General features: G+C 49.3%; 1 protein-coding gene across 2 annotated transcripts in view; it reads left to right on the top strand.

Annotated features, from left to right (window-relative positions):
* The window catches only part of GATA4 (GATA binding protein 4), a 52,314-nt gene extending 39,703 nt beyond the window's left edge, over positions 1–12,611 (top strand). The window contains exons 3-7 of one of the 2 annotated variants that reach the window (XM_003793922.3): positions 4,642–4,808; positions 5,735–5,860; positions 8,539–8,626; positions 9,754–9,905; positions 10,890–12,611. In XM_003793922.3, coding sequence (XP_003793970.1) covers positions 4,642–4,808; positions 5,735–5,860; positions 8,539–8,626; positions 9,754–9,905; positions 10,890–11,072 — 716 coding nt within the window. In that variant the 3' untranslated portion in view covers positions 11,073–12,611. Of the gene's footprint in view, positions 1–4,638; positions 4,809–5,734; positions 5,861–8,538; positions 8,627–9,753; positions 9,906–10,889 lie in introns of both variants that reach the window. The other variant, XM_023515567.1, reaches the window with a different exon arrangement.
* The last annotated feature ends 208 nt before the right edge of the window (positions 12,612–12,819 follow it).

Here is a 12,819-nt window from a genome sequence, read left to right as displayed (position 1 = left end):
TCTCAAAAAAAAAAAAATCATTAATGACTGTATCACATGAGCAGCAACTTGGAGACCTCAGAAGTATTATCTGCAACCAGGCTTGCTGTCACTTGGTTCCTGGCCTGCAGTGCAAACTTGGCAGAGTCTGGGAGCAATAGGCCATGCTGAGCGCTGAGCTTGGCCTAACATTGAGAAAGGTCAGATTCCCCAATCTCCTAGTTCGTTTATTTGTCCTCCCCTTTCCCCAATAACCCTGCACCAAGGGCTGTGCCTGGCCTGACACCCTCCCTCCTAACCCTCCAGCCCTAGCGCCCAACTATAATCCATCACTGTTATCTCCTGTGATGTTTGCAAAGCTCTTTACAACCATTGTTGTAAGTTTTTCCTCTCATTTGCAAAGCACTTTACAACTATTATTACAAGTCTTCCCATGCTGGCCCACTTCTGGGCTGGATTCCCACTGCCTCCCAAGGGACGGGACCAATCCGAGATGCTCAGCACTGAGGGTGGGTCTGAGTCTGAGGTTGGAAGCCTCCACGGTGCCCTCCTGCCCCAGGAGTCATGCTTGCTCTCTGGAAACTTCCACCCAGTGCCCTTCCTAGGAAGGAATGAGAACTAATTGTTACCAAGGTTCACACCAGAATGTAGTGCTGGTTTGGGGCTCAGCCTGTCACTCCTCCACCCCCCAGGACAGGCATTAATCAGCAAGGTTGGCACTTCATTCTCTCTGTTCCTCAGCCCCAGAAAAATACAGATGGCACCAAGAAAATGTACATACACCTGAGCAAAGGAAAAACTGTATTAAAATGGCAATACTCAGCCTGTAGTCCCAGCTACTCGGGAGGCTGAGGTAGGAGAATCGCCTAAGCCCAGGAGTTGGAGGTTGCTGTGAGTTTTGACGCCACAGCACTCTACTGAGGATGACAAAGTGAGACTATCTCAAAAACAAAATTACAATACTCAATATATACCAATAACAAAAGAGGAATCCAAGTCATATTGAGCACCTCTTCCAATTGCAGAAGTCAAACCTAACTTGAGTATTACAATTTTAATACAGACTCTCCTGTTTTAAAAATGTGGCACCCTCTGTATATAAGTGTCAGATGTAATAGTATAAAATAATACCTTCCACAGTACAGACTAGGAGCTACTTCGGGTGATCAGATTTTGGGGGGGGAGGGTATAAGTTTATGGGGCATAGATGCACAGATTTTTGTTTCTGTCGTTTAATCAGGTTTTTTAAATTGGCAATAATGACATTTCAGAATGGTGTTTTTAAAAAAGAAATGTCTAGGCTCGGCGCCTATAGCTCAACCGGCTAAGGCGCCAGCCATGTACACCTAAGGTGGCAGGTTCGAATCCCCAGCCCGGACCCGCCAAACAACAATGACGGCTGCAACCAAAAAATAGCCGGGCGTTGTGGCGGGCGCCTATGGTCCCAGCTACTTGGGAGGCGGAGGCAGGAGACTCGCTTGAGCCCAGGAGTTGGAGGTTGCTGTGAGCTGTAATGCCACGGCACTCTACCCAGGGGGACAGCTTGAGGCTCTGTCTCAAAAAAAAAAAAAAAAAAAGAAATGTCTACATAATTTAACCAGAGTAATAAAAGCTGCTTCCTGGTGGTCTTAGCTGCCGTTACCGTGTCTATGGTTTTATGTGCTGTATTTTTCATTTAACATCATGGGGTCAGCCTTTTCCTCTATGGATACATTGTCTTTATAATAATCATCATTAAAAACTTTTCACTGAGCAGATTGGAAGGCAAGATGTTTTGGTGAAAAATATGGAAACTTCTGCAGATTTGAAGGTGTAGAGAGAGTCATCTGACTCGGCATCTCCAGGAAACATGCCCCTGATCCCCTGTGCTGTGCTGGGTGGCAGGTGGGGCTGTCACACTACCCTAGACAGGTAGCATCTGTCACCAGTGGCCGACTCAGTTGAGGGTATGTTCTGAAAATGAATTGAGTAAAACTGTTGCTCACTGTGATAGGCAGGGCTAATTCATGGACTAGATCATTAACATTCTGACAGCAAGTCTCCCTGGTCGTTCCTGGGACATGTGAGTGATTAAATAGCTGATGCTTAGCAAATATTTGTTGTGGACGAATGAGTATTTGCCAGCCTCCAATGACTTTACCTAGCCAGTAGAATAGTTGCTTGAATGCACAACCCTTTCCCAAGCCCAGTGTGAGTGATCAGCAGAGAGGAGGCCTCCAAGGACTGCAGGGTCCGCTAATAATGTTCTGTCCCTGCCCACGGAACAGTGACTGTGCAGAGAAAAGGGAACCTCCCCTCCGAAGAAGAGGAACAGCACGAGATTTTTGACTGTGCTGTTCATTTTTTAAATGAACCAGAATGTAGGAAAGAAGCTGTTTTACTGATTTTTTTTAAAGAAGGGTGTGTATCTTCATCTTTTAGAGCTGCGTTCTATGTATGAGTGAAAGGACAGAATGTCTGGGATTTTCCTCAAAAATACAATATGGGGCAGAGCGGACAGAGGTGTAGCTAAGACTATGAATTGTCGGAAACTCTATAATGGTTTAATAAGAGTAAATTAAATATTCTGTCCACTTTTGAACATGTAAAATAGAACAAGAGGGTGGCACTAGGTATGGACGGGAAAGGATCTGAACCTTTCAAGTGTGACTCAGGCTAGAATGCGGCGTCTTCAATTTTCAGGCTCTGGTGCCATCTAGTGTTTAGTCGACCACCCGACAAAACGACGAAACTACCAGCGCTGCTCCCCTCCGAGTGTGGGGTTGGCTTTGCAATCGCGGATTTTTTCCTTCTGTGGACTCCTGGCTCCCTCACGGGAGAGCCTGGATTGAGGAGCAGGCTGACGGCCACAGGAAAGGGCTTGGAGGTGGCAAAGACAGTGCTGACAAGGGTGGTCCAGGTGGGAGCAAGCTGCTGCAGTCGGTTTCATGTGCCGCTGGGAAGGCAGGTGACCTTGGTGGAAGGCTCTCAGTGTGACCCAGGTGTAAAAATAGCCTCTCCAGTGACGGCTGTGCTCAGTGCCCCGGCCTGAGCAAACAACCCCTCACACCTGCACACTATTTACTCGGTGTGGACACACAGCTACCTGTGTGCAGGTGCAGATGACTGCTGGTGTACCCAGAGTTGGGGGGAGGGCTCCCCCCATCCTCTTCTCCAGCCCACATTCCCTTAGAGCAGGTAGCTGGGCCACAGAACCAGCAAAATTTACCCCCTTCAGCCCCTGGGCTGGGTCCTGATGGAGCGAAAGCTCTTTAATTTCCTCCTTCCCACAATCCCCCCCCCCAACCCCCCACACACATAGGCAGCTTTCACTGGAGAACAACCTACCCTTTTCCTCTGGCAGCAGGTCAAGAATGCTTTGGAGACTGAAGTAATTATGTTTAAGGATAGAACAGAGTCAAAAACTTCTGGAAGTTCTAAATCAGGCTTTATATAGATCACAGGAATGAGAAAGCTGGCCCAGTCCATCTCTCAAGGGCAAAGAGAATGGACATAAGTGGAATTTGTCAATCGTAACATTCTAAAGATGTGGAAGATAAGGATGATGGGGAAGGAGGGTGGCAAACCATGGCAGCCTTCATCAGAGCAACTCCAGAATGGCCTTGCTTACAATATGCACCTGTATTTTAGGTATTAATAGGCAAGAAAAAGTGTCAAAGGCTCGGCGCTTGTAGCTCAAGTGGCTAAGGCGCCAGCCATGTACACCTAACGTGACCAGTTCGAATCCAGCCCAGGCCTGCCAAAACAACAATGACGGCTGCAACCAAAAAATAGCCAGGTGTTGTGGCGGGCGCCTGTGGTTCCAGCTACTTGGGAGGCAGAGGCAGGAGACTCACTTGAGCCCAGGAGTTGGAGGTTGCTGTGAGCTGTGATGCCACACACAGCTTGAGGCTCTGTCTCAAAAAAAAAAAAAAAAAAGAAAGAAAGAAAAAATGTCAAACCATAATACAGGAGTGCTACAAGTGTTTTATGATAGGGAAGATGAGCTAGTGAAGCCTTCTTCTGCAGAGCAGTTTAGAAAATTCCAAGAACTCAGCAATCTAGTGCCTTTGACTAGTAGAAATTCTACTTTTACTTAGAAGACTCTAAGGAATAACTAGAAATACATAGATGTATGTACAAAACAAGGAGTATTTAGAGGACAATGTTCATAATATTGGTGACAGTCTGCATTTTCTTTACACATTTAGGTACTTTCTGATTTTCCTAAATGTGTGTTATATTTTTATTCAAAGGGAAAAATAATCTTAATTTTGAAAGGGTAAAAAGAAAAGAGAAAGGTCTGAGGGAACCTCAGTGTTCAGTGAGAACCCAGGGCTGAAGGCTCCGAATGCATGATCTGGACGGAAGTCCAGGCTGGTCACCTCCCAGCCCAGGCCTCTGCTGATCCCTGTGATGGACTCTACTTATGCTTTGGGAGGTGTGGCTTGGACAGCCAGAGTAAAAGCGTCCACTTCCATCTCAGTCCTGTGAGCCGCTGCCCCAGGGTTTGGGGACAGAGAGAGAATGGGTGGGAAAAGCCGGAGGCCGGCCTTTCCCTCCTCCTAAGCCCGTTGTCTCTGCCATCTCCAGATTCTCAGATGCACCTAAATGTGTGAGGCGCTGGGCATAAACAAAGAATTAACACTGCCTTTTCCTGCCTGTTTCCCGCCTACCCAGTAGATATGTTTGACGACTTCTCAGAAGGCAGAGAGTGCGTCAACTGTGGAGCCATGTCCACTCCGTTGTGGCGGCGGGACGGGACTGGACACTACCTGTGCAATGCCTGCGGCCTCTACCACAAGATGAACGGCATCAACCGGCCGCTCATCAAGCCGCAACGCCGCCTGGTGAGCAGGGCCCGCACCGCCCCTGCCCCCCAACCCCACCCCCAACCCTCTGTCCTAGGTGTCAAATCCTCTGGTTTTAACTTTGGGAATTCAATGGTGTGGCCCGAGGGGTTAGGTGGGTGGGAATGACATATACCTTCTCACACTGTTAGAGGGTCAGCCACAAGGAGGGTCCAGACCAGCTAGCTCAACCCCTTGGATGTACACATGTGGAAAGAGAGGCCCCATTCCCGAGCTTCCAACCAGAATCCAGCTCCCTGGTTCCTGATCCGGTGTCGTCTTGAACGACTCCTTCATTGACACCGACCCTATGAGCCCCTTTAGCAGAGGCTGTTCTGTATTTGTCCTGTTTTCAGTTGACCAACCCTCCAAAGTCCAGGCAGCTTGTTTTGGCCCCGTGGCGGGGAAGGATTTGGGAGCGGGAGCCAGATTCTGGGACTTCGGCTTCGTACTCTTTATGAATATAATTTCATTTTGCACAACACCAGCTGGTTTTTGTGAATATTGGGAGGGAGGAACAAGGGAACAAACCCCGTGCTTCCCTCTCTTGAGGTCTTGAGGTCTCAAAGCTCCTTCCCCGCCACCTGCGCCCAGGACTTGAAGCCAGGAAGAAGCTTTTCTGCCTACAGTGCCCAGTGTTAGCTGGGTTATTTGTGTGATGGTGAATGACAGGATGAAAACCAGGTCTTTTTGGTGCCTGAACTCACTGTCCTTCCCTGACAGCAGAAGCCTTGTTCTCAGGCACTCCTAGGAGCCGCTTAGGTAGTGGGAGAGGCAGGGGCTGTCACTGGTCCGAGATTTCACGTGGGGCCATCATGGCCTCACCGCACCCACGAGGGCGGCCCAGCCCCGCAGCTGCACCTGACCCGGAAGGGCCACGCCCACCTTTCCCCCTCGGACTTGAAGGGTCTGTCCCCGTGTTGCAGTCCGCCTCCCGCCGAGTGGGCCTCTCCTGTGCCAACTGCCAGACCACCACCACCACGCTGTGGCGCCGCAACGCCGAGGGGGAGCCGGTGTGCAACGCCTGCGGTCTCTACATGAAGCTCCACGGCGTAAGTGGACCTGGACCCCGCGCCCTGCCCAGTGGGGCGGCCGTGCGCTTTCATTCCCATCCGTCTGTTCTCGTTCTTTTCAAATTAGAACCCATTTTTCCTTCTCAACGATGATATTTACATTGGGAAGGGAATCTTCACAACTTTTCTGATCTTTTTTCATCTTTAACGTTGTATAATTTTAATTCTGGTTTTGCACAGGAGACTGTGTATGGTATACGTAGTATGATGTGTATTCGCTATGTGATAATGAAGGTCATGTTTCAATCAGGGGCGTAAAAGGATAGTTTATTTAAGAATAGTTGTGTTGACTGGCGGAGCCTGTGGCTCAAAGGAGTAGGGCGCCGGCCCCACATGCCAGAGGTGGAGGGTTCAATACCCAGCCCCGGCCAAAAAAACTGCAATAAAAAGGAAATAAAGGGAGAGGAATTAAAAAAAGAAAAAACCTAATAAAAAAATAATTGTATTGACGTAACTGGTATTTATCTGGAAAACAGCAAAGCATGACTCCTACCTTAAACAAAAATAAACTTAGGTGAATTCAAGCTATTATATGTAAATAAAACATCTCTGAAATAAAATGAAACAAAAGTAATAGATAATGAAATATTAAGTAGGCAATTAATTAAACACACTAAAAATACCAAGCGATTTTAATACTAGAAGAATATGTAAGGGGGAGTATTTACATAACCTTCTAGCGCTAAAGCCACAAGAGAAAAGTCAGATACACTTGATATATAAACATGGAACATCAGTGTCTAGAAATGACCCCCAAAGAAAGTAAAAGCTAATAAACACGGTATGAGAAAAGGTTAAGATGTTCAGAATACAAAAAGCTTCTGCAAAGCTCTTGGCATTCAGATATGGAATAATCTCATTAACATAGCGTTTTCTATTTTCAAAAGGCAGGGTGCAGACGCTGTATAATATGGCACCACTTTAATAGATAAAGAACAGCATTTATATGTGGTTACTTGTGAGTGCGTGGAGCACCTCTGGCAGGGCACAGAGGAGGTTGGTAGCACAGGGTGGGCACCTCTCAGGAAAGGAATGGAGGGCCATGCCAAGGAGCAGAGACTGGAGGACACTCTTTACACTATATATGCCCTTCGTAGCTTTAAACTGATCCATATGCGAGCCTTGTGCAGATGTAAGTTTTAAACAAAACGAAACCCCGAACAGAAACAGATCTGACCACGTAATAAGAAAATGGTTCGTGCCTGTAATCCTAGCACTCTGGGAGGCTGAGTGGGGAGGATCCCTTGAGCTCAGGAGTTCAAGACCAGTCTGGGTAAGAGCAAGACCCTGTCTCTACTGAAAACAGAAAACAATTAGCCGGGCATGGTAGTGGGCACCTGTAGTTCCAGCTATATGGGAGGCTGAGGCAGGAGGATCACTTGAGCCCAGGAGTTTGAGGTTGTTGTGAGCTAGGCAGAGGCCACTGCACTTTAGCCTGGGCAACAGAGTGAGACTCTGTCTCAAAAAAAAAAAAAAAAAAAAGACAATCGATTTCCCCCTCATAGCTCCCCAAATGGGCAAAAGACATGAACAGAGAATCCACGGAAGCACCCAGGTAGCCATGAAACACGTGCGGTATGCTAAGCCATACTGAAAACCCAGAAAACATAAATGAAAACAACCTGTTGGCTCGGCGCCTATAGCTCACCGGGCTAAGGCGCCAGCCACGTACACCTAAGGTGGTGGGTTCGAATCCCCAGCCCGGACCCGCCAAACAACAATGACGGCTGCAACCAAAAAATAGCCGGGCGTTGTGGCGGGCGCCTGTGGTCCCAGCTACTTGGGAGGCGGAGGCAAGAGACTCGCTTGAGCCCAGGAGTTGGAGGTTGCTGTGAGCTGTAATGCCACGGCACTCTACCCAGGGGGACAGCTTGAGGCTCTGTCTCAAAAAAAAAAAAAAAAAAAAAAAAAAACAACCTGTTGTGAATGAAATTCTTTATTTTGCCTATCTGTTTGGCAAACATTAAAATATGTGGTAAAGCCCAACCAGTGCTGCTGTTGCTTTGGGGAAATAGGTGCTCTCCTGTATTACTGATTTGTATGTGAATGGCTGCATATACTCACCTAGCAGCCAAAAACACACATACCTTTTGGTTGATTCTACCAGCTCTTCTGTTGGGAAACTAGCCAATTAAAACACACACACACACACACACACATACAATGATATTTGAACTATTTATTGCTGCAGTATGTCTAGTGGCAAAAACTAAAAACAATCATTAAAGCCCCATAAAAGAGTGGCTGAATAACTACGGGCATCCTAGGATGAGGACTATTGGACAGAACTTTACAATTAATAATTTAGAGCCAAACATCTGGACCCAGAAAATGAAAGGGCACACTGCTAAGTGATATGTCTATCAGGACACTATACTGTGGGTGTTGAGGTACATTCAACACATGCACAAACAGATGGATGGACAGACAAGTGGATGAGTGAGTACACATCCCCATGCGTGCATATATAGATACATGTGTACACCCATGTGTGAAAGAGTTTTTAACAATGGAAGAATATAGCAGGGGTTCCGGGGGCCTGTGTACCTAGTCTCAGCCCGGAGGTTGCAGAGAGATCGCTTAGATGTTGCCTGTGCAAATTTCAATATTGGAGCACACAGATACAAAGCTGTTTATTTTGACCTGTGACCCTCTAGGTCCCCAGGCCTCTTGCGATGCGGAAAGAGGGGATTCAGACCAGAAAACGGAAGCCCAAGAACCTTAACAAATCTAAGACACCAGCAGGTGAGGAAGGGATCTGTGCGTAACTGTATTAATAAATCAGTAGCCCTCGGAGTGTGAGAATAACACCCTTGCTTTGCCAGGCCAGCTCAGGCTGCCAAGGTATAATGGCAACATCGGTCATTCCTGGCTTTTCAGGACAGAACAAGTAACTCACTTAAAAGATAACATGGGTGGGGCCCGGTGGCTCGTGCCTGTAATCCCAGCACTCTGGGAGGCCAAGGCGGGTATATGGCTTGAGCTCAGGAGTTCAAGATCAGCCTGAGCAAGAGTGAGACCCCATCTCTAATAAAAGTAGAAAACCTAAGTCAGGCATTGTAGTGGATTCCTGTAGTCCTAGTTACTCAGGAGGCTGAGGCAAAAGGATCACTTGAGCCCAGGAGTTTGAGCTTGCCATGAACTACAATGAGGCCATAGCCCTCTACCCAGAGTGACAGAGTGAGACCCTTTCTCAAAAAAAAAAAAAAAAAAAAGATAACATCAGCAAGAAATAGAAATGTACAGGGGGCTTTTGAAGCAGGCTCACCTCCAGCCTGATCACTACCATTTGCCAAGGCTGCATTGGGCCTGAAAGAGAGAGGGACATTCTTGGCAGCCACCCCCAAACTCAATTTCTTTCAGTCCTCTGTGGGGTAGGATCCAGAAGGACAGGGTTCCCTTAATCATGTTCCTAATAGATTGATCTGTCAGCCCAAAAGCTAAATTTGGCAGCGAAACCAAATCTTGTACCACTTGGTGTGAATATTCGTGTGTTTTGCTGTGGGAATACTGATGTATTTAACTACAGGGCATTGCCCTGACTCCACTGCAGGTACCCTGTCATATATGGTATTTGCAATTTGTCTTTTTTTAATTTCAAGGAGTTTTGAATCCTGAAAACGTGTGGTGTCAAGAGTTTGAGATCTGGGGTGGGGGCCAGGTAAACCCGTCATTTGAGAAAGTCCCCTTGGAATTCTGATACTTCTACCCCATTTTGAGAACTATTGTCCCCTCACTGATAAGGACCCCTGCTTCTCTCCCCAGCAAATGTAAATAAAGCTCTCATTACAGACCTACCCTGGCTGTCTCAAAGGGCCACCATCCACCTGTCCCTGCCCCTGGTCTGGTATCCTGACTCTGCCTCATTCCAGGTCCTTCCGGCAGTGAGAGCCTCCCTCCCACCAGTGGTGCCTCCAGCAACTCCAGCAATGCCCCAAGTAGCAGCAGCAGTGAAGAGATGCGCCCCATCAAGACAGAGCCCGGCCTACAGTCTCACTACGCCCACGGCAGCTCCATGGCCCAGGTGCACGCCTCAGATGGGTGGTGGGGAGGTGGGGTGCAGAGGCCTGGGAGACCAGGCTAGCACTGGGCAGGAGCTTGCCCTACACTGCCCCAGCCTCCCACCCTCAGGCCACCCACATCCTCTAGTCCAGGAGCATCTGCACAAGGCTGGGGAATGCAGGGGGGTTCAGAACATCTCATCAAGCTATGGTGATTTGGACACAGAATGACGCACAAATATTTAGCGCTCCTCTGTGTTGCAACCTTTGGAGACAAGGAGAATGAAGTCCAGGGGCCGACATATAGTGAAGGGGGTGGGAAAGAAAGGAACACACCACAGCAACTAAAACCAGACAGGTGGGGCAGGTGTCCCTAGGCAAGCCTGTCTCCTAAGCTAGAGAGAGGAGGTTAGACTTTGGCCTGGAAGGAATTTATCAGGAGGAGGTGGTGTGGGAAGAGCCCCCTGGCAATGGCAGAGGCAGGTGTATGGGTGGGTGCTGATGGAGAGGACACGGGCAGGACATCATTTCATGAGGTCCAGCTCTGTGCATGTGTCAGGGGATGGCCCAGCAGCAGCCCCATTCTCCTCTTTTGGAGATCTACTCTGATCTGTCCTCTGCACTCAAGAGAGGATATGTCCTAACCAGCTTTTCATTGCCTGGGAGAACCTGGTTCTGGGCAGGGAGGGTGGCTTCTCTGTTCGAACGTGTAGATGTGAGGGCGACAGGAGTGTGGACAATGTCCATGCAGCTGTCAGAGCCTCCTGAGAAACCACAGTATCCACAAACACTGGGTCGCAGTCCCCCACTGCATGCTGTGCTCAGAGGCAGCCGGGGAGTCACCCAGACCCTCCAGATCACGGGATTAGGAAAAACACAGAAAGACTTCTCAGTCCCTGAGAGCCACCCTGGGACACAGGCACAGTAGGGGTTCCCTCCCCAGCACAGACCTCCTTGGCCCTCGAGAGTGATTTTTTCGGCCTCATGATGTGCTCTCTGCTTTCCAGACGTTCTCAGTCAGCACGATGTCCGGCCACGGGCCCTCCATTCACCCGGTGCTCTCAGCCCTGAAGCTCTCCCCACAAGGCTATGCGGCCCCCGTCAGCCAGTCCCCACAGGGCAGCTCCAAGCAGGACTCTTGGAACAGCCTAGTCTTGGCTGATGGTCACGGGGACATAATCACGGCGTAATCTTCCCTTCTTCCCTCCCAAATTCCTGCACGGACCTGGGAGCTGGGGGACAGCAGATAGCCAGGCCCTGCGCTCCCGGGGGCTGGCCTCCTCAGTCTGGGATGACTCCAGAGGAACAACTGGGAAGAAACTTGAAGTCGCCTATCTGGTTAGGGGCAGTGGGTACTGGATTTCCGCAGATGCCTTTTCAAGGTAGGGGACTGGGAAGAGCCCACCCACCGTGACAAGCACACAGAGTATCTATCTCTGTGAGTGGGAGACTTCGTTCCATTCTCTGCCCCACCCTGTCCCTGACGAGAGACAGCACGTCCTCCTCCCTTGTTCTTCCACCACCGTGGCCGGAAACAGTGGTTTCTCCATCGGGTTCCCAGTGCCCAGGATCTAAGGGTGAAGAAAGGGCAGGGCCCTGGGAGGGTACCTGTGTGTGGATGTGATGGGTCCTGCGGGCACCTGTGCCCTTGCCCAACACTCCCCCTTCAGGCATGGCACATCCCCGTGTCCCCCTGGCCAAATCCGACTCCACAACACTGGGTGTAACTCAGATGTCACTGAACACCTCCTGGGGAGATGGGCAGCGGCTTCACCCGCCGTGTGGCAGAACTTCATCCACGTGCAGTTTGGCACCTGTGCCCCCAGCTTTTCCCCCACTACGGGCTTCATCCTTGGCTCCCTCCTCTCTTCACTTCTAAGCCCTCTTAAATAAAAATTCCTCCTGTGGTTCTAAGCAATTCAACTCTGCCTTCAGCTTGGACTTGTCTCTCCGGTGGTAAAACAAGAGCTGTGTAGTCTAGCTGGACAGTGCCCCCTCCATTCTGTCCCCAACATCCTTCCTCCGCCTGCCGCACACAGAGGGGCCGTGCTGCTCGGCTAAGCTCAGGAAACTCACCTGCGCTGTGAGAGCCTTCTGAAGAGAGTGTCTGGTGGATACCATCCTGTTGGGGCTCAGGGGCTTTTCGAGGACGTGATCTCAGATCCTCCCGGGGCTGCTGCCCTGTGGAGATAGGCCCCTTGGCCAGTCGGCAGCCCAAGACCCCAAGCCCTCGGACTTTACATCCTTTCCCCAATAGAAATCTTTTGTCCAGGAGGCAAAAGCCAGAGATTTTGCAACATAAATTCAAAGCAATAATAAAACGTAATAAAATTCATGGAAAGAAAGAAGACTGCCAGTAAGAGAAGAGACTGGAAGATGCTGAGGGTGGGCCTGGCAAAGGTCTCCAGCTCCGCCACCTTCTCCTCAGTTCCCGCCTGGACACGGGGGCTCACAAGGACCATCCGGTGTCCTTGTTATTGGCACAGCAGCGTCTTGACTGTGGCATGACTATGCGTACCCCAAAACACCAGTCCCCCCATTCTAAGATCCTACTGGCTGTAGCAGAGAATATCTTTAAACCAAGATTCTGTTTTAATCATATTTACATTGTTTTCTTCCCCAAAGCCACCTCATATACCCACCCTAACCCACAAACCTGTTAACATTGTCTTAAGGTGAAATGGCTGTAAAATCAGTATTTAACTAATAAATTTATCTGTATTCCTCCTTCCCCTTCTCCTCCCTCAGAGGGGTTTACTGGGAGGTTGATACTGCTGTGCCTTTCCAGGGACTCTGAGCTGCTGAGGCCTCTCTGCTGATCCACGCACAGGCTGCTTCACACATCAGTCTCCCCATTCCCTTTATTCTTGGCTGCTGCCCAAGGTATCCTCCGTAGGTGGCAGTGGTGGTGAAAAGAAGCTCATCCCAGCCCTGCTA

This window comes from Otolemur garnettii, unplaced genomic scaffold (genome assembly GCF_000181295.1).
Source record: "Otolemur garnettii isolate 467f Iridium unplaced genomic scaffold, OtoGar3 scaffold00074, whole genome shotgun sequence".
Classification (NCBI taxonomy): Eukaryota; Metazoa; Chordata; class Mammalia; order Primates; family Galagidae; genus Otolemur; species Otolemur garnettii.
Note: the sequence above shows the minus strand (reverse complement) of the source record. Positions and strands in the feature narration are given on the sequence as shown.